The 27,076-nt window shown below is 44.6% G+C and overlaps 1 protein-coding gene across 3 annotated transcripts in view; it reads left to right on the top strand.

Moving 5' to 3' along the window:
* LOC145344575 (anoctamin-4) overlaps positions 1-27,076 on the top strand; it is a 162,553-nt gene that overhangs the window by 112,184 nt on the left and 23,293 nt on the right. For all 3 annotated transcript variants that reach the window (XM_080191775.1, XM_080191774.1, XM_080191776.1), the window contains exons 9-18: positions 1,425-1,480; positions 2,066-2,187; positions 6,259-6,393; positions 9,713-9,809; positions 12,140-12,200; positions 17,465-17,547; positions 18,221-18,361; positions 22,949-23,113; positions 24,755-24,791; positions 26,729-26,840. In XM_080191775.1, coding sequence (XP_080047901.1) covers positions 1,425-1,480; positions 2,066-2,187; positions 6,259-6,393; positions 9,713-9,809; positions 12,140-12,200; positions 17,465-17,547; positions 18,221-18,361; positions 22,949-23,113; positions 24,755-24,791; positions 26,729-26,840 — 1,009 coding nt within the window. The remainder of the gene's footprint in view (positions 1-1,424; positions 1,481-2,065; positions 2,188-6,258; positions 6,394-9,712; positions 9,810-12,139; positions 12,201-17,464; positions 17,548-18,220; positions 18,362-22,948; positions 23,114-24,754; positions 24,792-26,728; positions 26,841-27,076) is intronic.

The following is a 27,076-nucleotide window of genomic DNA, read 5'->3' as shown; positions in this document are numbered from 1 at the left end:
ACGTGAACACAAGATCCCGTTTGAGGCTGTTGAAGACTTTAACCTGGTGTTGAGATTTCTTACTGTGCCCATCCCAATCCAGTGCCAGCACCTCCAACTCATGACTAATACATGTACCAATAATAAATCAATAATGTCCAATAAGATCCAATCCAACATCTTTACAGCTCCGTTGGTAAATCATATTCTGAAGCGATGCCGAATATGAACCATTCGGCCCGACTCGATCTGTACTACCCATTAGCAATCTCCAACCCGCACTTGTGATGTTCCATCTCGACCGAGTGATAGTCAAGAGATACTGTTATGTTCATCCAGCAGGCAGCAATCACGTGACTTTAAAGTCTTTACAAAGTTGTTATAGTGCAGGAGAAGGCCATTTGACATAGGCGCCTCTGCGCCAGCCCTCTGAATGAGCACCTCACCTAATGCCACCCCCCATTTGTGCCCAGTAAGCCTGCTCGTTCCTCCTTTTTCAGACCATCTTTTGTGGTGGGAAAGCTGTTACTGATGCGAAATCCTCTTCCTATGTAACCGAGTGGTGATTATGTCTTTTTGTTACTGAGTCTTTTAACTCCTGTTCGATTTCCCCCACGCCCAATGGCACCAAAGCAAATTGTTACATTCAGATCTCGTGTGTGGGGCCTCAAAGTCCAAGTGAGGAGTGAGTGGGGTGGGAGGGGCAAAGGGTGGTGATCAGTTGTTACCCCCGCTGATCAAACATATCCCCCTAACTGGCTTTGTGTCTGAGTGACCTTTCCCAGGTCTTAACCAAATCTCCAAGTGGGAAGGTACATCAGAACACTAAGGTTCGTATCAGTCTCAATGAACCTGGCCAACATCGGCTTAAATTGTGTCCTGTGCTGACCAACCTTAGACATCCCAAATAGACCTATAACTTGCCTAATTAGTAGAAGGTTCATTTGCAATGGGCGAGGCTGACACAGGCAAGACTTGGAGGGGTCTTTTATTCATTTGTGGGACATGGGCATCGCCGACTGATCCACCATTTATTGCCAATCCCGAATTGCCCTTGGTGGGCAGTTAAGAGTCAACCGCATTGCTGTGGCTCTGGAGTCACGTGTAGGCCAGACTGGGAAAGGACGGCAGATTTCCTTCCCTAAGAGAACATTAGTGTATCGGGTGGGTTTTTTCTGAAAATCGACAATGATTTCGGATTCTTAATTCCAGATATCTTTTACTGAATTCAAATTCCACCATCTGCCGTGGCGGGATTCGAACCCGGGTCCCCAGAACATTACATGCGTTTCTGGATTAATAGTCTAGCGATAATACCACTAGGGAGCAGTAACAATATTTCCATTAACTAATACAGCAAGTAAGTTTGACACCAGTTACGTGGTAAGTAGTTTTTCTAATCTACTTGTCAGATTTTCAACAGTAATTAATATTTATTTCTTTAGGCCTTAATCGTTTACTTGGCAACAGCACCTACGAGGCAGCATTTCCACTTCATGAGGTAAAGACAGAGCTTTGCGTCGTAAAAATGATCACAGTCTATTGCTTATCTGTAATAATCGGGGCTCCTTTGTAGCGCGAACGTCACCTGAATGTAAGCTTCATTTATGACTTTAAGTAGGCTTACATTAACACTGCAGTGAAGTTACTGAAATTCCTTGAGTCGCCACGCTCCGGTGCCTGTTCGGGTACACTGAGGGGGAATTTAGCACAGCCAATGTACCCTAACCTGCACGTCTTTCGGGCTGTGGGAGGAAACCAGAGCACCCGGAGGAAACCCACACAGACACGGGGGAAATGTACAGACTCCATCCAGACTGACCCAAGCCAGGAGTCCAAACCCGAGTCCCTGGCACTGTGAGGCAGCGGTGCCAACCACTGTGCCGTTCTTTCTGTTTGTTTTAATAGTCATCCCTGAGGAGTGTTTTCTAAAGCAGAATGCTGCAGTAAAATTCCAGAACAGCCAATTTAATTGTTGAATGGGAGTTTTATTTTTTGTGTAGGTATTTTAACGCAGAATTTGGTAGTGGGGAGCTGGGGGAACAGGTACAACAATGTTAAACTGTTAATTTTGTGCACTTTTCAGGGAAGCCACAGAAGCAAAAATTCCATTAAGACTCACGGAGCCGTGAACCACCGACATCTCCTCTTTGAGTGCTGGGCGTGGTGGGGGGTATGGTACAAATATCAGCCACTTGACCTGGTCAGGTAACCCCTGCAATGTTGGATCGAGCGCTCATTGTCATTGTGTGCGTCTTACCATTCGGCTGTCGCCTGACATCGCAGTATCCTGCGGCACAGGAGGAGGCCATTCATGTCATCGTGCCCGGGCTAGCTCTTTATAGGAGCTATCCAATCATTCCCCTTTCCCCACAGCCCAGCACAGCTTTCCTGTCAAGGATCTATCCAATTTTCTGTTGTAACTTGCTGTTGAATTTTCTTTTCAGACATTGTGTCTGTGTGTGCCCCCTACAAGCACTGTTCTGTCCCCAGATGTCTTAAGTCTGTTATTGGCCCTCCTGCCACTCCCCCCATGTCCTTTAATCTTCTCTATTCTAAGGAGAACAATCCCATTTTCTCCAAATAAGTGAAGTTCTTCATCCCTGGGACTGTCTCAGTAAATCTCTGTGGCCACTCCACTTTTTTTTTTAAAAGTGTGGTGCCCCAGAATTAGACACGATACTCTAAACGGTGCCTAACCAGTGATTAACACATCCTTGCTTTTGCACTTTTATAATCTTCTTTCCATTTTTCTAAAATATTTTGTTTAGTTGACCATTAACAATTTTCCTTTTTAAAGAGGTGGACAAAAGGTGGGTAACTATAGGCCGATTAGCAGAACTCTAGTAGGGAAAATGCTTGAGTCGATCATCAAGGAAGAAATAGCGAGACATCTGGATAGAAATTGCCCCGTTGGGAAGATGCAACATGGGTTCATGAAGTGCAGGTCATGTTTGATTTGGGTGGAATTCTTTGAGGACGTTGCAAGTGCGATGGACAGCGGGGAATTGGTGGATGTGGATTTAGACAAGATGCAGCACGAAAGGCTGCTGCGTAAGATAAAGGTGCACGGTGTTACGGGTAATGTATTACATGGATAGAGGATTGGTTAACTAACAAAGCAAAGAGTGGGGGTAAATGGTTATGTTTCTAGTTGGCGATCAGTGACTAGTGGCGTTCTTCAGGTCAGTGTTGGGACTGTAATTGTTTACAATTTACAAAGATTTGGAGTTGGGGACCAATTGTAGTGTGTCAAAATTTGCAGATGATACGAAGATGAGTGGCAGAACAAAGTGTGCAGAGGATGCTAAAAATCTGAGTGGGTGACTGTACTCCATCTGCCAGACTGTTAGTAAATGTGAGGTTATCCATTTTGGTAGGAATAACAGCAAAATGCACTATTATATAAATTGCAGCATGCTGCTGTGCAGAGGGACCTGGGTGTCCTTGTGCAGGAATCTCAAAGTTGGTTACAGGTAATTAAGAAGGCAAATAGAATGTTGCCCTTCATTGCTAAAGGGATGGAGTTTAAAAACAGTGAGGTTATGTTGCAGCTGTATAAGGTGCTGGTGAGGTCACACCTGGAGTACTGTGTACAGTTTTGGTCTCTTTACTTGAGAAAGGATATACTGGCACTGGAGGGGGTGCAGAGGAGATTCACTAGGTTGATCCCAGAGTTGAGAGAGTTGACTTATGAGGAGAGATTGAGTAGACTGGGGTTACACTCATTGGAATTCAGAAGAATGAGGGGGATCTTGCAGAAACATATAAAATAAAGAAGGGAATACATAGAAACAGGGAGGTTATTTCCAATAGCAGGTGAAACTAGAAGTAGGCCTCAAAATAAGGGGAAGCAGATTTAGGACTGAGTTGAGGGGGAACTTCTTCACACAAAGGGTTGTGATTCTGTGGAATTCCCTGCCCGGTGAAGCAGTTGAGGCTACCTCATTGAATGTTTTTAAGGCAAGGATAGATACATTTTTGAACAATAAAGAAATTGAGGATTATGGTGAGCAGACGGGTAAATGGAGCTGAGTCCATCTTGAGCCGCGACAGTCCATGCTATCTGTGACTTTTATCCCTTTGGGTATTCCAGCCGCCTTTAAGATTAACACATTAATATTAGCTTAGCTTTTAAACTAATCATATCCATGGACCCTTAAATCACTGCTCGATCTCTTAGTTTGAATTTACATCCTCTGGAAGAAGTTGCAGTTAAGTGCAGAAACTTTCACCAAGTGAAAGCAGGAACAGAATGTCCTTAATATTCCAGAGGCTTCTGTTAAATCCGCAGTAAGTTGTTTGACAGATGGGTTTTGGGAAGAGTTGGTGGTGAGTAGTTTTGTGCTGTTCCCCAGAGGGAGTGGTGAGACATTCATACCATTGTTGGACTGTGCCGTGCGGGGCAAGTTATAAGAACCTTGACTATTTATGTTGGTGTAGGTCCTGACTTTGTGCAATAGATCAAAATGGTCCATGGTGAATAGCAGTGTGTTTATAACCCTCCCTATTGTTGCTTCTGTTGGATTCAGTCAACGCAATTGATGTAAATGGATCGCCAACTATTTGATTATCCTGCAAACTCCAAATTGATACCAGTGACTGAACAGGATGGCCCCTTTTAAAAAAAAAACTTGTTTCTGGTCTACAGACCATTAGAATTGAGGTTGAATATCTTGAATTCTGACTTATATGGATACATTTCTCAAACACAGTCCTTCAAATCCCAGACTCGCTCATCCTTTTTTTTGTTGTGCGTGTGTGAGAGAGATCGGTGTGGGAGGAAGAGGGGGCGAAAGGAACAGAAAATTGAAATTAAGATTGTGTTCTTTCTGCAGTTGTATTCTGGCATGAAGCTGTTTTTCTTTAATGTCACAAGAAGGATCTATCATTTTTAACAGAGATCCCTGTAGATCCAGCTTCGTTTTAGATTCCATTCAGGCAATATCAGATGAGTCTGTCGGGTGTTTGTAGCTGAACTGTTTCAGCCGGAGAGCTGGAGCTTGCTGCAGTGATGAGCCCCCGGCCAGTTTAAATGTTTATATGATGCCTTTTGAGTTCACCGTGACCTCAACGTGCTGCACAGTATAATACTGGTTATTGCGTTAATACAATATCTAGCTCTTAAGATAATGAGAACATTTAGGGATAAATAAATTCAACATTTTGTCTGCCAAACTTTCAAAACCAGGCCACCCCTAGATCAGGGATTGTTCACTAACAGCACAGAAAGCTGCAAACAAGGAATAAAAATCCATGAAGATGAGGAAACCTAAAGACAACACTTTCTAAAAAAAAAAGCTGGAACAAGCCATCAAATCTCTTCTGAGACACTGAACAGATTTGGACTGAATGTCCTCCCTTATTTGAAACTCCTGTTCCATTTCAACTTGCATTACTTTAACAACTAACCTCAATCTGTTCAATGTCACCTTTTTTTTTATTTGTGTAATTTAAAATGGGCTGAGCTGTCACGCCATTTACTTGATTAGTTTTTAGATGAAATAATTACAGGTGGTGATCCATGAATAGCTCTCGTTTTGATAAATCCTCCCTGTCTTTTTCACATTTACTTTTATTGCCAGAATTTACATTACAGAATCCTATGGTGCAGAAAAAAGCCCCTTGGGGGACTAGCTAGTGTCAATGGGACCTGCGTGGGATTGTGGTCAGTGCAGATTCGATGGGCCGAATGACCTCCTTCTGCATTGTAGGTTTCTATGGGCCCACTGAGTTTGCACCAACCCATACCCAAGCTTACCCCACGTATTTACCCCACTAATCCCCCTATTCTATACATACTTGGACACCAAGGGTGCAATTTAACCTGGCCAATCCACCTAACCTGTAGATCTTTGGAAGTGTGGGAGGAAACCGGAGCACCCAGAGGAAACCCACGTTGACACAGGGAGGATGTCACCCAAGGCTGGAACAGAACTCGGTTCCCAGGTGCTGTGCTAATCACTGTGCTGCGCACTGGCTGTGGCCTGAACAGTTTCCTTTCTGAGTTCCTTTTTGGGTGTTTGGAAACATTCTGCTTATCATGAACTGAGTCCCTTTGGACTGTATTTCATTTAGCTCTTGGTTTAATGCAAGATGATGTAATCTGGGCCTAAGGGATTCATGTTTTGCTTTCTGCACTAGTCAATTTGCAATCGTTGCTCCAGGAATTAGGAAACTAATGTTTTTTTATTTAATGGTTATTTGTGCATAAGAAACTTGTTCTGTAGATTTCACCTTCCATGTTTCACTAATAATCTGTTGCTTTGGTGTTTCCAGGCGATATTTTGGTGAGAAGATTGGTCTGTACTTTGCCTGGTTAGGCTGGTATACCGGAATGCTTTTCCCAGCTGCCATTGTTGGCTTGCTAGTGTTCTTGTATGGAGTCTTCACCCTCGATTACTGCCAAGTAAGGTAAGGATAAGAATCCTGTTTGGAGATCTTTTGATTTTATTTTGCTTTTTTTTACATTTGGTCTTCATTGGGGTTGTGTTCACAATCTCACGGTGCAGGCATTGAAAACTGTGTGTTCTCAAGCCAGATGATTATTGTCAGCCGTGACTCACTGGGTAATGCCGTTAAGTCAGAGGTATACAGCACAGGAACAGGTCTTTCAGCCCAACTCATCTTTGCTTCATCGATCAGAACACTGAATACAGGAGTTGGGACGTCTAGCTGAAGTTGTATAAGACATTGGTAAGGCCACACTTGGAATACTGTGCAGTTCTGGTCACACTATTATAGCAAGGATATTATTAAACTAGAAAGAGTGCAGAAAAGATTTACTAGGATGTTATCGGGACTTGATGGTTTGAGTTATAAGGAGAGGCTGGATAGACTGGGATTTTTACCCTGGAGTGTAGGAGGCTGAGAGGTGATCTTATAGAAGCCTACAAAATAATGAGGGGCATAGACAAGATAGATAGTCAATATCCTTTCCCAAAGGTAGGAGAGTCTAAAACTAGAGGGCATAGCTTTAAGGTGAGAGTGGAGAGAGAAAGAGTCCAGAGGGGCAATTTTTTCACACACAGGGTAGTGAGTCTCTGGAACGAGCTGCCAGAGGTGGTAGTAGAGGTGGGTACAATTTTGTCTTTTAAAAAGCATTTAGACAGTTACATGGGTAAGATGGGTATGGAGGGATATGGGCCAAATGCAGGCAATTGGGATTAGCTTAGGTGTTCAGAAAAAAGGCAGCATGGACAAGTTGGGCGGAAGGGCCTGTTTCCATGTTGTAAACTCTATGACTCTATATATGCAGCTTTATAGAAACTTAGTTAAGCTGTACTTGGAATATAGTGTTCAGTCCTGGGCGTCACACTACCAGAAGGATGTGGAGGCTTTGGAGAGGGTACAGAAAAGATTTACCAGGATGTTGCCTGGTATGGAGGGCATTAGCTATGAGTAGAGATTGGAGAAACGTTTGCTCTCTCTGGAGCGACGGAGGTTGAGGGGCGACCCGATAGAAGTCTACAAGATTATGAGGGGCACGGACAGAGTGGATAGTCAGAAGCTTTTTCCCAGGGTGGAAGAGTCAATTACTAGGGGGCACAGGTTTAAGGTGCGAGGGGCAAGATTTAAAGGAGATGTACGAGGCAGATTTTTTGTACTGAATAATGGTGCCTGGAACTTGCTGCTTGGGGGAGGTAGTGGAAACAGATATGATAGTGACTTTTAAGGGGCATCTTGACAAATACATGAATAGGATGGGAATCGAGGATATGGCCCCTGGAAGGGTTAGGGGGTTTTAGTGAAGTCGCATAATCAGTGCAGGTGTGTAGGGCCGAATGGCCTGTTCCTGTAATGTTCTTTGATCATCCATACCAACCAGGTTTCCTAAACTGAACCTGTTCAAACATCTCTTAAATGTAATCATACCTGCCTCTACCACCACCTCTGGCAGCTCATTCCATACACTCACCACCCTCTGTGGAAAAAGTTGTCCCTCAGGTCCCCCATTCTCCTCTGATCTCAAACCTATGCCCTCTAGTTTTGGACTCCCCTCCCCTGGGCTAAAGACCTCAGCTATTCACCTTATCGACGCCCCTCCATGATTTTATGGACCTCAACAAGATCACCCTTCATCCTTCTACATTCCAGGGGTAAAAAAAAATCCCAGCCTCTCCCTAAAATACAAACCTTCCAGTCCCAGTAACATCCTTGTAAATCTCTTTTTTTTTTTGCACCCTTTCCAGCTATTGTGAAAATCCCCTAGTCGCCACACCCCAGCGCCTGCTCGGGTACACTGAGGGAGAACTTAGCATGGCCAATGCACCCTAACCAGCACATCTTTCAGACTATGGGGGAATCCGGAGCACCCAGAGGAAACCCACGCAGACAGTGACCCAAGCTGGGAATTGAACCCAGACCCCTGGTGCTGTGAGACAGCAGCGCTAACCATGGTGTCATTGTGCCACCTCCCGCAGAGATTGTGATCATTACGTTGTTTCCTGTGGGAGCTTGCTGTGCCCTAATTGGCTGCCACACTTCCTACATTACAACAGTTGCTGCACTGGAAAACATATGTCACTGGATGTGAAGCAGTTTGGGATGTCCTGGGATCATAAGGCGCTATATAAATACAACTGTAATCTCTGCACATTTAGCACAAAATCCAGGTGAAGAAACATGGACCTGGTCACAGGGTATAGAAGGGACAATGTGTTCTGGATTTTCTAGCAAGCCATCTTAATTTGCCAGTCTGGTTCCATGATGCAATGCACAAGGGCCTCACTCTCTCACCCTGGACCTGATCTCGAGCTGTGCAATACACATCTTTTTTCATTCCAAGTATCCTTTAACTGGCATCACCGGATCACGTCACCATATCAGTTATTTTTCTGAACTGTTTTGAAAGTTAAATCGCCTGAAGCAGTTGGATATTTATACAAAGTGTGTGCCGCTGGCTAGAGGCAAGGAGGATGCCAGCCACTGGTTTCTGAGGATCATTATAGACTCTCTCAGTGCAGAGTGAGACCACTCAGCCCATCGCGTCTGCACTGACCACAATCCCACCTGGACCCTATCCCCATAACACCAATCATTTACCCTCACTCATCCCCCTGATGCTAAGGGGCAATTTAGCATGGCCAATCAACCTAGCCCACACGTCTTTGGACTGTGGGGAGGAAACCCACGCAGACACAGGGAGAACATGCAAACTCCACACAGACAGTGACCCGAGCTGGGAATTGAACCTGGGTCCCTGGAGCTGTGAAGCAGCAGTGCTTGCCACTGTACTACCTTTCTTGGCACTGTATCAACTTCGTGAATAAAGCTTAGATTATCAAAAATGAGAAATCTCAACATTTTAGAAAAATATTTCATCTTGGGGGGAAAATGTATTTCTGTTCATCTCACTCCTGCAGAAGAATTCTATTTTTCACTGGTTCTAGCCATTCCAGTGCTCAAAGTATATAGAAGTAGGCCATTCAACCCATTGCACCTGTACTGGCTCCTCTTCTATCTAATTAGTCTGACAGCAGCAGGGAAGAAGCTGTTGTTGAGTCGGTTGGTACGTAACCTCAGACTTTTGTATCTTTATCCTGACGAAAGAAGGTGGAAGGGAGAATGCCCGAGGTGTGTGGGGATCCCTGATTATGCTGGCTGCTTTCCTGAGGCATCAGGAAGTGTAGACAGTCAATGGATGGGAGGCTGGTTTGCGTGATGGATTGGGCTACATTCACCACTCTGGTTTCCTCCCCATGTATTAACTCATTGTCTTCTCTTCATCCAGTAAAGAGATCTGCCAAGCAACAGAAATAATCATGTGTCCACTCTGCGACCAGCACTGTCGCTACATGCGGTTATCGTACAGCTGTGTATATGCCAAGGTACGGTATTCTACCAAATACACTTAAATCGGTATGCAACACAGATGTTATGGAATAGTGTGATAGATTCGCGACTTCTACAAGGGTATTGCGGAGAGTTACTTGTCGTGGAAACCAATCCGTTCTTGGATGTAGACGCACCTGGTATTTAAACTTCCTCTTCACATGTATTGGAACATGGTCAACTGCGAGAGGATTGGTATAAAGATAGTTTTGTGAGTAAAATTTTTGGACATTTCGTTTCTCTCAGATGATGGTTGATTCGTTGAAGCTGATTTTCACTGCTTGTTGCGTTCAAAGACGTTACAGAATGTAGTAACGCCCCACAAGTCTGCTCTGCCACTCGGACAGGCCATGGCTAATCTGTAACTAAGCTCCATCCACCCGCTTTGGATCCCTAATCCCCAATAATATTGTGAAGCGAGAATCAATCCATCTGTTTTGATGCTTTGATTCCCAGCACCGGATTTCTGAGGCTGCGGTAGATAACTCCAGTCGACTCTGGCAGAGTTACCCCAGTTTGAAGGGCCCTGTTCAATCCAATTTGCCTTGAACTGCATAGTTAAGAGTCAACCGCATTGCTGTGGCTCTGGAGTCAAATGTCATCCAGACCAGGTGAGGACGACAGATTTCCTTCCCGAAGGACACTAACAAACAACTATTACTGGCTTTTAATTCCAGATTTATTGGTTGGGATTACATTCCACCAGCTGCGATGATGAGATTTGAATCCATCTATCCCAGAGCATAGAGTCAGAGGTTTACAGCATGGAAGTAGTTCTTCAGCCTAGGTTGTCCATGCCGTCTTTTGTTTTAAAACCCCGAAGCAGTCCAAATTGCCCGCATTTGGTCCATATTCCTCCATATCCATCTTACCCATGTAACTGTCTAAGCGCTTTTTAAAGGCACAATTGTACCCACTTCCTCTACACTCACCACCCTTTGGACATTTTTGTATTTCTCCTCTCACCTTAAACCTATGCCCTCTAGTTTTAGACTCCCCTATCTTTGGGAAAAGATATTGACTATCTGGTGATCTATTCCCCTCATTATTTTACAGACCTCTAAGATCACCCCTCAGCCTCCTACGCTCTAGAGAAAAATCTCCCAGTCTATCCAGCCCCTCCTTATAACTCAAACCATCAAGTCCCAGCAGCATCCTAGTAAATCTTTTCTGCACTCTTTCTAGTTTAATAATATGCTTTCTATAATAGTTGACCAGAACTGTACACAGTATTCCAAGCATTACACTGGGTCTCCAGATTCCCAGTCCACTAACATTACCACCACACTACTATCTACCCCATCTCAACTTGGCTGTTTTTCTCCATATCACTTACCTCAAAATCTACCAAATTTAGGAGATTTTAGCTGCCCCTTCGCCGCCTCAGCCTCTGGGGGGAGGGAGTTAAGATTTAAAATACTCTTGTAGAAAGAGTCCAACCTGTTGGTGTGAGACTGAAGTCACAAATCAGCCCAGGCAAGGTAAGAACAGCAGGTTGCCCTTCGCTGAAGCTCATTCCAGAACCGATTGGGATTTTACAGCAAAAGACAACTTCCGTGGCCAATCTTACTGAGACCTGAATCATATTCCCAGATGGTTTGTTTTTTTTTCCCCGAATTCTCAATCTCAATTCAGGGTAGCACAGTGGGTTAGCGCTGCTGCTTCACAGCTCCAGGGTCCTGGTTTCGATTCCTGGCTCGGGTCACTGTCTGTGTGGAGTTTGCACTTTCTCCCCATGTCTGCATGGGTTTCCTCCAGGTGCTCCGGTTTCCTCCCACAGTCCAAAGATGTGTGGATTAGGTTGATTGGCCATGCTAAGAAATTGCCGCTTAGTGTCCAGGGATGCATGAGTTAGAGGGATTAGTGGGTAAAATATGTAGGGATAGGGGGGTTGTTCATTGCAGACTCGATGGGCCGAAGGGCCTCTTTCTGCACTGTAGTGTTCTATGATTCTATGGTGGAGGGTTTAATAATTTGCCACTGCTAATGGCTAATCTCTGGTTTATTAGTCCGCGCCTCTGGATTGTCAGTCCAGCAACATTACCATGACACCATATTCTTCACTCATGAATGAACATTCGGACAACTTCAAGCATCTGGAATAGTTCAAGTGAATATTAGCTTCGTAGATTCCAGATACAACAGTGTTGGCAGTTTCACTGGAGCAAATTGTTTGAGGGCTTTGAGAATAAGATTATCTCAGAAATCTCCCAGTACTAACCTCGGGCAGCACCACTAACTACACGTTATGGGTTGTCTGCAAGATGTTTGGGAAGTTGGCTTATTTCTAATGTTCGCAATGATAAGAAATGTTTTCCATTTGCAGGTGACTCACCTCTTTGACAACGGAGCGACTGTATTCTTTGCTGTTTTCATGGCTGTTTGGGGTAAGTTTCTTGCCACTGAGGGAATGATGGGATACAAATGACACTCGAGGGGATGGACATCATCATTGATTCTCTATTGATATTTATATTGTGATAACTTCAAAACCCATCATAAATATGTGCACGTGTATTGTCATGGCATAGATGTGGATTAATCATATTGTCATAAATGGACATCGCTGTCTAAAGCTACATTCAGAAGCATTGCTCCTTCTCCATTCCACAGCTCTGACTGGAGGTGGAGTTCAGAGGTCATTTCAGGAGGTCTCAAAGCCTCTGAGTGTTCTCACTAACTTGAATGCGGAGCTGGGCAGACTGCACCCTGATCTGTGCTCAAACTCCACGTGTTGAAAACCAGATCAGAAACATCAAGATATTTTGAGGTTAGCCTGGACCCTAGCTTTCACATTTTGATTTTGATACTAGGGTGAGCTTAAGATGTTTCACTCCAGGAATGATTCAAGTGACCCACTAGGAAGCTTTTATCAGTTTATTTAAGGACACACAATATAACTATAAGAATTAGCATAACTTTTACCAATCAAAATACTTAAACACGACAAAATACAATTCCCGCCGTACTTACGCAAGGATATTTTGGCCTTGGAGGGAGTGCAGAGGAGGTTTACTAGGCTGATGCCGGAGTTGAGGGGGTTGAGCTATGAGGAGAGGCTGAATAAACTAGGCTTGTACTCGTTAGAGTTTAGAAGAATGAGGGGAGATCTCATTGAGACGTATAAGATGATGAATGGGATGGATAGGATAGAGGTGGAGAGACTCTTCCCGCTCAGAAAGGACAGTAGGACTAGGGGGCACAGCCTCAAGATAAAGGGGGGGGGTGGTTTAGAATGGAGATGAGGAGGAACTTCTTCACTCAAAGGGTGGTGAATCTCTGGAATTCTCTGCCCGTTGAAGTGGTGGAGGCTGCCTCGCTAAATATTTTTAAGACGCGGGTTGATGGGTTTTTGATAAGCGAGGGGATTAAGGGTTATGGGGAGAGGGTGGGAATGTGGAACTGAACCACGACAGATCAGCCATGATCTTATTGAATGGCAGGGCAGGCTCGAAGGGCTAGATGGCCTACTCCTGCTCCTATTTCTTATGTTCTTATGTTCTAACAGCAGGCTATCTCTGTTCCAATTTAGCATCGTCCCCCAGAGACATGAACCCCTTTAGAACCAGTTAGAAAATTGGGAAGCTTTTAAAGATCAACAAAGGTGCCTTTTTAAAAAAATGTGAGGTAAATTGTGAAAAAAAACTAATGTAAAATATAAAAAGGAATAACAATAGATTCTGTAAGCATATAAAGGAGAGGAGCTAAAGTGAATGTTCATCTCTCAGAAGATGAGGAGACCGGGGAGTTGATAGTGGGGAATGCAGAAATGGTTGAGACACTAAATCAATATAGAACATAGAACATTACAGCGCAGAACAGGCCCTTGGGCCCACGATGTTGCGCCGACCAGTTAAAAAGCAATGACCCTCTAACCTAAACCAAACCCTTTCCATCCATAAACCTATCCACGGATCTCTTAAACGCCCCCAAACTAGGCGCATCCACAACTGCAGCAGGCAGGGCATTCCAATCCCTCACCACCCTCTGGGTAAAGAACCTACCCCTGATATCCGTCCTATAACTACCACCCCTTAATTTGAAGCTATGCCCCCTTGTGCTAGCTTTCTCCATCCGAGGAAAAAGGCTATCACTGTCCACCGTATCCAAACCCCTGATCATCTTATATGTTTCAATAAGGTCCCCTCGCGGCCGCCTTCTTTCTAACAAAAACAACCTCAAATCCCTCAGTCTCTCCTCATAGGACCTCCCCTCCATACCAGGCAACATCCTGGTAAACCTCCTCTGCACCCTCTACAAAGCCTCCACATCCTTCCTATAATGTGGGGACCAGAACTGCACACAATACTCCAAGTGCAGACGCACCAGAGTTTTGTACAGTTGCAACATGATGCTGCGGCTCTTAAATTCAATCCCCCTACCAATAAACGCCAAGACACCGTATGCCTTCCTAACAACCCTATCTACTTGATTCCCAACTTTCAGGGATCTGTGTACACATACACCTAGATCCCTCTGTTCATCCACACTATTCAGAGTCCTACCGTTAGCCCTATACTCTACACATCCATTATTCCTGCCAAAGTGAATTACCTCACACTTTTCCGCATTAAACTCCATCCTCCACCTCTCGGCCCAGCTCTGCAACTTGACCAAGTCTCCCTGTAGACTAAGACACCCTTCCTCACTATCCACCACACCTCCGACTTTGGTGTCATCAGCAAATTTACTAATCCGCCCAGCTATACCCTCATCCAGATCGTTTATAAAAATTACAAACAGCAGTGGCCCCAAAACAGATCCCTGAGGCACACCACTCGTAACTGAACTCCATGTCGAATACTTACCATCAACCACTACCCTCTGTCTCCTATCCGCCAGCCAATTCCTAATCCAATTTCCTAAATCACCCTCAATCCCATACATCTGCAATTTCTGCAGAAGGCTTCCATGGTGAACCTTATCAAACGCCTTACTAAAGTCCAAATACACAACGTCAACTGCCTTACCCCCATCCACCTCTTTAGTCACTTTCTCAAAAAACTCAAGGTTAGTAAGGCACGACCTACCCTCCACAAAACCATATTTTGGCTCAGTTTTCATGGAGGATACAAGCATTATCCCAATAGTTAAAATGTAGAAGTTATAGAAAGGGAGGAACTTAGTACTTTTTCCCTAGTGCTGGGCAAACTATTGGGATTGAAGGCAGGCGAGTCCCCATGGCCTATTGGCTCTCATCCGAGGGTCTTAAAAGAAGTGGCATTGGAGATAGTGGATCCATTGGTTACAATATTCCAAAATTCCCTTGATGCAGGAACGGTTCCAGTAGATTGGATAAGTGCCTTATTCAAAATGCCTTCCTCAAAGAGGGAGGGAGGCAAAATGTAGGAAACTATAGACCAATTAGTTTGTCATCTGTTGTTGGGAAATTGTTAGAATTCATCATTGGGGAAGTAATCACAGGATATTTGGAAAGTCAAACTGCAGTCCAGAATCAGCATGGTTATTATATGAATGACAAATTGCATTTGACTAATTTGCTAGAGTTCTTTGAAGATGTAACAAGCAAGATAGATGATGGGGATCCTGTAGATATAGTATATCTGGACTTCCAGAAAGCATTTAATAAGGTGAATACACAAGGTTAATTCACAAGGATTAGGAGTAACTTATTAGCTTCGGAGGGTTGGCTAATCAACAGAAAGCAGATAGTTGGATCGCTGGGATTTTTTTCTGGTTGGCGCAATGTGACTAGTGCGGTGCCACAGGGTCCAGTCCTCGGGGTCACAATTGTTCACAATCTATATTCATGACTTAGACACCAAGGTCAGTGGACGCCATAGCCACATTTGCAGATGGCAGTAAAGTAGGTGGGAAATATGAGTTGCAACGATGAAATACAAAATTTACAAATGGATTAAGGGGTAAGTCAATGGGACAAAAACGACGGATGGAGTTTAGTGTGGATGTGTGAGAAGTTATCCATTTTGATAGGTAATAATTTGCCTTTCCATTTTCTTAAATGGAGATGAATGTCCATGCAGAGGGATCTGGGTGTCTTTGTGCATGAATGCCAAACAGCTAGTATAATGGTACAGTAGGTAATGATTTTGATTTATTAATATTGTGTTAATACATAGGATATTAATAAAAAGTGAAAAGTATTGTTTTGTGCATACTGTTCATAGAGAAGGAAAGGAGAGAGTGCAGAATGTAGTGTTACAGTCATAACTCGGTGTAGAGAAAGATCAACTTAATGCAAGGTAGGTCCATTCAAAAGTCTGACAGCAGCAGGGAAGAAGACCTCAGACTTTTGTATCGTTTTCCTGATGGAAGAAGGTGGAAGGGAGAATGTCCGGGGAAGGCAGATGGAATTTTGGCTTTAATTCCTGAAAGAATAGAATATAAAAGTGGTGAAGCATTGCTGCTATTGTTTAAAGCATTAGCAAGACTGCACTTAGAACATTGTCATTTTGATTCTCTTGCTTGAGGAGGGCGGGGAAGCTACGTTGGAGGTGGTTTTGTGGCGGTTCACTGGATTGGTTCCAGAGATGAGGGGTTTGCCTTCTGAAGAGAGATTGGGCAGTTTAGGTTTATACTCTCTAGATTTAGAAGAATGAAAGGAGATCCAATTGAGGCTTACAAGATGAAAAGGGGAATTGACAAAGTAGATATGGAGAGGATGTTTTCTCTTGTAGGGAAATCTAGAACCAGAGGTCATAGTTTTGGGATAAGGAGTAACGGATTTAAAACCTCTTAAAGGGCTGTGAATCTACCCCAAAGCGTAGTGGACTGGGTAAATTTAAGGAATTGGTGGACAGATTTTTAATGAATGGGTTTGAAGGGTTATGGTGAACGAGTGGGAGAGTGGAGACTGAGATGATCATGATTGTATTGAATGGTAGAACGGTTCAAGGGGCTGAATGGCCCACTCTTTGCTCCTGCATCTTGTGTTCTTGTGTAACTCATTAAGGCTCCTTCCAAACTCTCAAACACTACCATCTAGAAGGACCAGGGCAACAGACAGATGGGAACACCAGAACCTGCAAGTTCCCCTCCCAGTCACTCACCATCCTGGAAATATATCACTGTTCCTCCAGTCGCTGGGTCAAAATCCTGGAATGTCCTCCCTGACAGCGCTGTGGGTGTACCTACACCAGATGGACTGAAACAGTTTTAAGGAGGCAGCTCACCACCACCTTCTCGAGGGTAATTGGGGATGGGTGGTGGCTTATCCAGCGACACCCATATCCCATGAAAGGATATTAAGAAAATAAATCTGACACAATACGCCCAACTGGTAATTCATAAAGTTCCATGTTACTGTGCTTTGTATCTGGATAAATGCAATGGAAATCATACAACTGATGCAGTCTCTTACAGGTGAAAATCGTCCCCAACACACACCTGTACTATATAAGCTCTCCCTTCTGAATAACCTACCAAAAAGTGTTCACACCATTGGTATTACATTACACTGAGATCCTGTTTATATGGAAATGGTGCTTTGAAGAAGCTGCATCTTGATTTTATTTACAAAGCACCTTAGTTCCTCCTGGAGAATAAAAGTCTCACCCCACCCCACCCCACCCCACAATCCCCTCTTTGGGAATCTATTGAATGATGAAGTTTTCTAATCTGTGGAATCTGAATCTAACCTCATCCCTCTCTTGCTCGTTCTGTCTCTCAGCCACTGTGTTCCTGGAGTTTTGGAAACGGAGGAGAGCCGTTATTGCTTACGACTGGGATTTGATCGACTGGGAAGAGGAGGAGGTTAGTGCTGAGTAACTGAAATTGGAATAATTATCCATCTCAGTCCGGAGACTGAGTGTACTCGGGCAGCCAAATATTTATAAAGATGTAGAAATAGCAGTTCCGGTACTCAATAGAATGAAGTTAATGTCCACTGGTTCCCCACAATTTCCTCAAGAATGCTAATTGGCTCAATGTCCAATTAATTAGATTTATCACGTATTAAATGATGATGATCCAATCGGACCAGATCACTATACTTTTTGGCCAACAACTGCTGTTCAAAGGTTGGGGGTTTTGGAGTCTCCTGTTTTGGAGACTTGATAATGAGTCGAGGGACAGCCCTGAGGGAGCACTGTGCTGGGGGTTGGGGGGTGGGCAACTCTGGGGGAGTGCTGTGCTGTTGGGAGGGCAGGGGAGGGAACCCTGGTGGAGTGCTGTGCTGTTAGGGGGGTGGGGGGGGGGGGGTACTTTGAGAGCACTGAACTGGCGGCGGGCCGGCTGTACTGGGGGAATGCTGAACTCTCTGTGGGGGCAGCCCTAAGGGTGCGCTGAACTGGGGGGGCGCGGGGGTGCTGCATGTTAGAGGTGTTACGTGCACAGATCAGGAATTCGAAGTGAACTTCGACCCTATTGTAGAGGCAGCATCAACAAGGGAATTGGAAATTTGGAAATGTTTATGGTTTTCCTGCAGGAAGAAATCCGACCCCAGTTTGAAGCAAAGTATTCCAAGAAGGAACGCATGAATCCCATCTCGGGAAAGCCAGAGCCTTATCAAGCGTTCACCGACAAATGCAGCAGGATCATTGTATCAGCCTCTGGAATATTCTTCATGGTTAGTCAGTTACGTGGAGGAATCTTGTCTGTTTTGGTATTTGTGCTCTGCGTGCGTCTGTTCCCATTCCATCCGCTTCATTCCTGCCTTTCAATCTTACGGAGGCAGAAGTCCCTTCACCACAATGCCTGTGTACTGCTGTTAGAGTTATGAATAGAGTGCTCGCAGTCAGCAGTCTACCATCGGGAGTGCCAGAGGAACTGACAGTCCTCATTCAATACAAGGAAAAGATTGCTGTTTGCCCCATCAATTGATTCTTTAATCAGGGATATCTTTGCGTTCAACCAGATAAACAAAATCAAACTAACTTAAGGACAACTCCAAAAAGGGGCAGCTCCCTAAAAGGATGGGAACAGCCTGAGATAAAAGACAAAGTGGAAAGGAAACTTAAAACATCAAATTAAAATATGATAATTGATATAATATCAATAATACACCCCAGTCTCTGCAGTGTCCAGGGAGGTCATATTCCAATAGACCAACCTCAGTGGCCTGATTTTAAAGTCATTACGCAGCCCATCATTCTATCCCCTTTTGTGTCTCACAATCAGCTGACAGCACTAAAGCTTCTGGGCCTGTACTTATTGGAGTTTGGAAGAATGTTTGGATGATCCTCCCCCCCTGCTCTGTGTCATTAACCTTACTGATTCCAGCTAATCCTTCAGTAGGTTGATGTGAGGAGGTGAACGTGCCAGACCCATCGAACCACCACTGTGACTGACCTGGATTTAAATTCCCAACGCACTTTCTGATTTTTCCCTTGAGAGCCTTGACTCTGAATTTTTGGATAATAAATTATAATTCTCGGACAACACACTGAGAATGGGCCTAATTCCTGAAAGTATTGAAGTATCTTTCTCTGCCCGAGTTTATTGGAATAGTCCGTCTTCCTGATCCAGTCAAACAGGAGAGAATCATTCCTTCCTGATTTAAGGAGATTTAGCAATGTGCCCCGGCAACAACCAGAGATATCCCAGGAGTTGGGACGTCCTGTTGAAGTCATACAAGACAATGGTAAGGCCACGCTTGGAATACTATGTACAGTTCTGATCATCCTATTATAGAAAGGATATTATTTAACTCGAAAGAGTGCAGAAACAATTTACTCGGATGCTACCGAGATGGGTAATACGGAGAGGCTGGATAGACTGGGACTTTTTTCTCTGGAGAGTAGGAGGCTGAGGGGTGATTTTATAGAGGTCTATAAAATAATGAGGGGTGTAGATCAGCTTAGGTAGTCAATATCTTTTCCCAAAGGTAGGGGAGTCTAAAACTAGAGGGCAGAGGTTTAAGGGGAGAGATACAAGTGTCCAGAAGGGCAATTTTTTTCAGAGGGTGGCAAGCCTCTGGAACAAGCTGCCAGGGGTGGTAATAGAGGTGGATGCAATCTTGCTTTTAAAAAGCATTCAGACAGTTACGTGGGTAAGATGGGTATAGAAGAATATGGGCTAAATATGGGCAATTGGGATTAGCTTGGGGTTCTTTTTCTGAAAAAAAGGCAGCATGGACAAGTTGGGCCGAAGGGCCTGTTTCCATGCTGTAAACCTCTCATGATAGAATTTTCCTTCACTCGTTTGTGGGCTGTGGATGTAACTGGCTGGCCAGCATTTATTGCCCAACCCCATTGCCTGAGGGTAGTTGAGAGTCAACCACTTTGCTGTGGCTCTGGAGCCACACGTAGAATATTAGAACTTGGAGCAGGAGTCGGCCATCTGGCCCCCCGAGCCTCCTCCGCCATTTAATAAGATCATGGCTGATCTTTTTGTGGACTCAGTTCCACTTCCTGCCAGCTCACCATAACCCTTAATTCCTTTTACTGTTCAAAAATTTATCTATCCTTGCCTTCACTGGGCAGGAAATTCCACAGATCCTTAACTCTGTGTGAAGAAGTTCCTCCTCAACTCAGTCCTAAATCTGCTTCCCCTTTGAGGCTATGCCCCCTAGTTCTAGTTTCACCTGCCAGTGGAAACAACTTCCCTGCTTCTATCTTATCTATTCCCTTCATTATCTTACATCTTTCTGTAAGATCACTCATCATTCCTCTGAATTCCAATGAGTATAGCCCCAGTCTACTCAGTCTCTCCTCATAAGCCAACCTTCTCAACTTTGGAATCAACCTAGAGAATCTCCTCTGCACCCCCTCCCCCCCCACCCCACTCCAGTACCAATATATCCTTTCTCCAGTAAGGAGATCAAAACTGTACACAGTTACCAGCACCTTATACAGCTGCAATATTATAACCTCCCTGTTTTTAAACTCCATCCCTCTAGCAATGAAGGACAAAATTCCATTTGCCTTCTTAATTACCTGCTGCACCCGCAAACCAACTCCTTGAGATTCCTGCACTAAGACACCCAGGTCCCTCTGCACGGCAGCATGCTGTAATTTTTTACCATTTAAATAATAGTGCATTTTTCTGTTATTCTTACCAAAATGCATGGCCTCACATTTACCAACATTTGTACTCCATCTGCCAGACCCTCGCCCACTCGCTTAGACTATCTAAATCCCTTTGCAGACTTTCAGCGTCCTCTGCACACTTTGCTCTGCCACTCATCTTAGTGTCATCTGCGAACTTTGACACACTACATTTGGTCCCTAGTTCCAAATCATAAATTATAAACAATTGCTGTCCCAACACTGATCGCTGAGGCACACCACTAGTCACTGATGGCCAACCAGAAAAACACCCATTTAACCCCACTCTTTGCTTTCTGTTAGTTAACCAATCCTCTGTCCAAGCTAATACATTACCTGTAACACTGTGCACCTTTTTATGTAGCAGTCTTGGTGTGGCACCTTTGTCAAATGCCGAAATCCAGATACACCACATCCACAGGTTCACCATTGTCCACTGCATGTGTAATGTTCTCAAAGAATTCCACCAAATTAGTCAAACGTGGTCTACCTTTCATAAACCCATACTGCATCTTCCCAGTGGGACAATTTATATCCAGATGTTTCTTCTTTGATAGATACCAGAACTTTCCCTGCTACAGATGTTAGCTGACTGGCCTATAGCTACCCATCTTTTGCCTACCTCCTTTTTTTAAGCTGGACCAGATAAGGACAGCAGATCCCTTTCACTAAAGGAGACATTAGTGAACCAGATGGGTTTTTCTGACAATCAACAAATGATTTCATGGTCATCAGTAAATTCTTAATTCCAGATATTTCTTATTGAATTCAGATTCCACCATTTGCTGTGGTGGGATTTGAATCCAGGTCCCCAGAACATTAGCTGGGTTTGTGGATTAATTGTCTGCGATGATACCACTAGGCCACTGCCTCTCCATGCTAGCGTTATTACACACGACATGGTGTGTGTGAATGCAGTGTGTTTGGGAAGGGACTTTGGGCAGGAGTCCCAAATTTTTACCCCTCAGTCAAGGTTTTCCTCACCACTGTGCACAGTACCAGTGAGGCCACACTTAGAATACTGTTAAAGAAAGATATATTATCACCTGGGGGCGGTACAGAGGAAGATCCCAGGCATGACGGGACTGCTATATGAGGAAAGATTGAACAGGTTGGGTCTGTATTCCTTGGAGTTCAGAGGAATGAGAGGTGTTACGATTGAAACATAAAAGATTCTCCAGGGATTAGACAGGATGAATGTTGGGAGAGTGTGGGACCAAAGGACACAATCGCAGAATAAGAGGATATTCATTTAAGATGGATTTAAGGAAGAATTTCTACTGAGTGGTGAATCTTTACCCCAGAAAGCTGTGGAGGCAGAGTCCTTGAACTTATCAAGGCTGAGATGGATAGGTTTTTAAATCATTTGGTGATTAAGGGTTACAGAAAGAAGATGGGAAAGTGGACTTGGTGAGTTAGGTCAGCCATGATCTTAAGTGGCAGGACAGGCTCGATGGGCTGAATGGCCTCCCCTTGTTCCCATTTTTTATGGTCGTGGCTGAATCCATTGTAAACTCATTGATAGTGAGTGAGCAGTATGATTGGTCAGTGGAATGTGGGTGTCTCCAGCAGGATTGGCATTGCCCATCTCTCTAGTTGCCCCCTTGAGGATGGTGGTGAGCAACTGTAGTCCACAGGTGTGTCAGTGGTTAGCACTGCTGCCCCACAGCACCAGTGACCGGGGTTCGATTCCCAGTTTGGGTCACTGTCTGTGTGGAGTGTGCACATCCTCCCCGTGTTTATGCGGGTTTCCTCCGGGTGCTCCGATTTTCCTCCCACAGTTCAAAGATGGGCAGGTTGGTTGGATTGGCCGTACTAAATGGCCCCTTAGTGTAAGAGGATGAGCTGGGGAAAAATACATGGGGTTACAAGGATAGGGTCTGGGTGGGATTGGTGATCAGCGCAGACTAGAGGGGATGAATGGCCTCCTTCTGCACTGTAGGAATTTTATATAGTGAAAATTCTATATAGCTCCTTCTGGGTTGTTGGTGTGGGAGGCTGCAGAATTCCAGAATCCTAATGGGAAAGTGGCTGACGATTTTCTCCCAAGCTGTGAACCAGTCCCACTTCACCTCATTTGAATTGACACTGACCCCATATCAGCTAATTGATTAATTTGACAAATCTTTATCTCTGACTTCTCCCCCCGCCCCTCCCCTCTCTCTCAGATCTGTGTGGTGATCGCTGCCGTCTTTGGAATCGTCATTTATCGGGTGATAACCGTGAGCATTTTTGCTGCGTTTGAGTGGGCTCTGATTCGGAACAACTCTCAGCTTGCTACCACGGGCACGGCAGTGTGCATCAACTTCTGTATCATCATGCTTCTGAATGTGGTAAACTTCCTTCGACTGGAAAGGAGTCGCAAACGTTCTTCAGTCGGCTCTCTAGCACTGTGCAGAGAAAGGTGTCCTGTCCTGTCCTGCTGTGTTGCAATGCACCCAACACGTGCCTTGCACTCTCAGGATTCCTTGTGAGAAAGCATTGCAGTGGAACTTAAATGTAAAGTCTCTAGTTATGAGTCACAAGTAAGGCTTACATTAACACTGCAATGAAGTTAATGTGAAATTGACCATAATGCTTTGGTTTCATAATGGAGCCAAAATCCATTTCATCAAAAGAAACGGGTGTTGACTCTCAGAATTTAAATTGGAGACATCAGTGCAGATGTCAACTTTACAAGTGGGAACTCTGTTTTTTTAATTTCTATAATTAAGATGGGTAATATTAATCCAGGTTTAATCAGGATATCCATCTCACCGGCATTGTTACTTCAATACTTCAGTTAACAATGTACTTTTTGATTTGAATCCTTGAAACCAGCAGAGGCAAGGGTAGACCTTTTGCCTTTATTATTGACAGTATTGTGACACTGAGACAGCAAGCCTCTCTCTTTATTTTGACTGTCGTAATGTTCTTTGTTGCCAGGCAGCCCCTGTGACAGAACCAGCTGAGACTGCAGAATGTGCTAAACCGCTTCAAGAGAATCCTCACCCTTGTGGATCCCAACAGCCATTCTGCCCATTTATTATCCGTACTGGTGACCAAAGTCACTCCCCCCCCAACCCCCTTAGCCCAGCAAACCTTTTTCCTTTCCAAATCTCTATTTAATTCCCTTTTTAAAAGTTACTGTTGAACCTGCAGCCACCGGTTAAGGGCAGCACGGTGATGAGCACTGCTGTGTCTCAGAGCCAGGGACTTGCGTTCAATTCCAGCCTCAGGTCACCACCGTCTGTGTGGACTTTGCACCTTTTTCCCTGTGTCTGATTGGGGTTCCTTCGGGTGCTCTGGTTTTTTCCCCCCTCAGTTCAAAGATGTGCGGGTTAGGTTGATTGGCCACGCTAAATTGAACTGAGTATCGGGGGATTAGCAGGGTAAATATGTGGAGTTATGGGAACTGTGGTGGGATTGTGGTCAGTGCAGGCTCGATGGGCTGAATGGCGTTCTGCTTTTATTGTGGAAGTACACAAGTTTCCATATTGGTTACTCTCCGCTCCTGTCAATTCTAGTAATGCAGGTTTGGCCACGTGTGTCCAGCGTAATGCAGATGTTTTCTTGTAGTTGGCAATGCCCTGATCGATTTGTGCACTTTCCAAGGCTTGCACTGATCAGATTTCTGTTGGATAACAATTCTCAGTTACTCCTGTCTGCCAGAATCACGTACTGGACGACGGCACTGATTGTATCCACAATGCTCTGCAGCACTTAACCTTCTAGTGTTGCTCTTCCGTAGATCATGGAATCCTGCAGCACAGGAGGAGGCCATTTGGCCCATTGTGTCTGTGCTGGAGCCCATTGTTGGGGGGTGGGGGGGTGCAAAGTGGTTTCTGGGGGATTCCCTGTGATTTGCCTACAACCCCGTGTTAGCTCAGCGTTGTTACTCGATCTGATAAAACCACCCGTGTGATGTGGAAAACTGGCCACAAACAGGGTCTCGTGTCTCCACGATAACGAATCTAAATATTTTTTTTTTTCAGCTGTACGAGAAAGTTGCTCTCTTTCTGACCAATTTAGGTAAGTCCTTGTATTGTCTGGCTGGGTATATCGGGGGAGGTTAATGTCCGCGTGAGTCTGTAAGATGCCAGAGAGATTTACTGTCTCGATGATGGCTGGAAAGTTTTTAATGGAAATGGGTGAGGTTCTCATGATGAAACCCTCATCGATTTCCTATTGAGGGTACAACCCACACCCATACACACCAGAGTCAGAGATTTACAGCATGGAAACAGGCCCTTTGGCCCAACTTGTCCACGCTGCCCAGTGTTTACCGCTAAGCTAATCCGAATTGCCCACATTTGGTCCTCTATACCCATCTTACTCATGTAACTGTCTAAATGCTTTTTTAGAAGAACAAAATTATAGCCTCCTCAACTACTGCTTCTGGCAGCTTGTTCCAAACACTCATCACCTTTTTTGAATGGAAAACGTTACCCCTCTGGACCCTCTTGTATCTCTCTTTTTTCCACCTCCGGCCACTTAAACCTATGCTGTCTAGTTTTAGACTCCCCTATCTTTGGGAAAAGATGATGTTGACCATCATTTGGATAAAAACTGCGAACCATTGTTTCAAAAATCTTGGGCTGCTTTAGTTGGCTGATGTTAAACTCAAAGGGTTCAAACCTCAGTGTGCTATGATCTTTCTGGTTAATTTAGTTATTCCTGAGTGTGGCACATTCTCCATCTCCTGGCTGTAAAACAGCAAAGCTTTGTCGATATTACCCACAATGTGTAGATGTGACAGCCTGAGAATTAGTTCCTTTTTTTTTAAACCCTTGCCCCCATCTCCCCCTCTTAAGAGATGCAGGGGAACGCGAGGGGGAACAGTTTTACCCAGCGTGTGGTTAATGTCCTGGAACTCCTTGCCCACACAACAGCAGTGGTGACCATCAATGATTCCAAAAGGAAATTGGACGGGCAACTGAAGGAAATAAAGTTGCAGAGCTGCAGGGACTGGGCGGTGGAGTAGAACTGACAGTATAGCATGGACTTAATGGGCCAAATGGTGTCCTGTGGTGCGATGAATGACTTTGCAGTTCCCCTCAGCAGTTCAGGATCTGTTCTGTGCCCCTATATAACAACTTCATCCTGAGGGGAATTGGAGTTTTTTTTTGTGGGGGGGCTATTGTGCAGAAGAGGGTAATGTAACGATAATTATGAAGAATAAAATCTTGTTGCCTTACAGAATTCATGCACATTCAGACTGGGTGAGATGCCTATCTTGCTTAACTACTTGTCAGTATATAAATATCCAGAACCTACCCTGTGAGAGTAATGTCTTGTTTTGCACCCTGCCCCTTGACTTCATGGCCTGAATTTTACCACCACGCTGGCCCCAGAATCGGGTGGGCGCGGCTCGCTGAACGGAATTCTCCGTTAGCCTCGGGTGGGATTTTATGAGCTTCGCCCGAGCGAGCTGGTAAAATACTGGCTCGTGTTAAACAAGAGGGTCCAACCCACCCCTAGGCAGGTTGGGTTCAAATCAGGTCTTAAAGGTGAACACCAGTATGCCAATAATAACAATGTTCTGAAATGTCCAATGGCAAAGTGTAGGATGGGGGAAAGGGAGAGAGTTAGAGGCTTGATTGGTCACAGTGTCTATGAGACAGAGAGAGAGAGGTTCTTGATAAGGGGTTCAGGAGTTATGGGGAAAAAGCAGGAGAATGGGGGATGAGAAAGATATCAGCCATGATTGAATGGCGGAGCAGTCTCAATGGGCAGAGTGGCCTCATTCTGCTCCAATGTCTTATGTCAGAGTGAATGACTTCCCGTTCAGCCTTTGATTATTCCATCTGAACTGACCTTAATTCAATAAAACCCAGCACCTCTGAGTAATATATTTATTGAAGCGAAAGTACAAGTTAAATGAAATTAAGGACAAACTATGCAATGGGAAGGTTCTGGCTGCCTTGGGCTAATTTTTTTTAAAAATTCTTGCTCATTCTGTTTCACAGAGCAGCCTCGGACGGAGTCGGAATGGGAGAACAGCTTCACGCTAAAAATGTTTTTGTTTCAGTTTGTTAACTTGAACAGCTCCACGTTTTACATCGCGTTTTTCCTGGGCAGGTAAATCCTTTCATTTGGGAATAATCTGATTTGTTTTAATTCTGAGAAGAGGTCAGACTGCCCTGAAAGCTGGGTGGCACGGTAGTTAGCACTGCTGCCCCACAGCGCCAGGGACCTGGGTTCAATTCCAGCCTCAGGTCACTGTCTGTATGGAGTCTGCACATTCTCCCCATGTCTGTGTGGGTTTCCTCCGGGTGCTCCAGTTTCCTCCCACAGTCCAAAGGTATGCAGGTTAG

Source organism: Carcharhinus amblyrhynchos, chromosome 6, assembly GCF_965287045.1.
Source record: "Carcharhinus amblyrhynchos chromosome 6, sCarAmb.v2.hapA, whole genome shotgun sequence".
NCBI lineage: Eukaryota > Metazoa > Chordata > Chondrichthyes > Carcharhiniformes > Carcharhinidae > Carcharhinus > Carcharhinus amblyrhynchos.
Note: the sequence above shows the minus strand (reverse complement) of the source record. Positions and strands in the feature narration are given on the sequence as shown.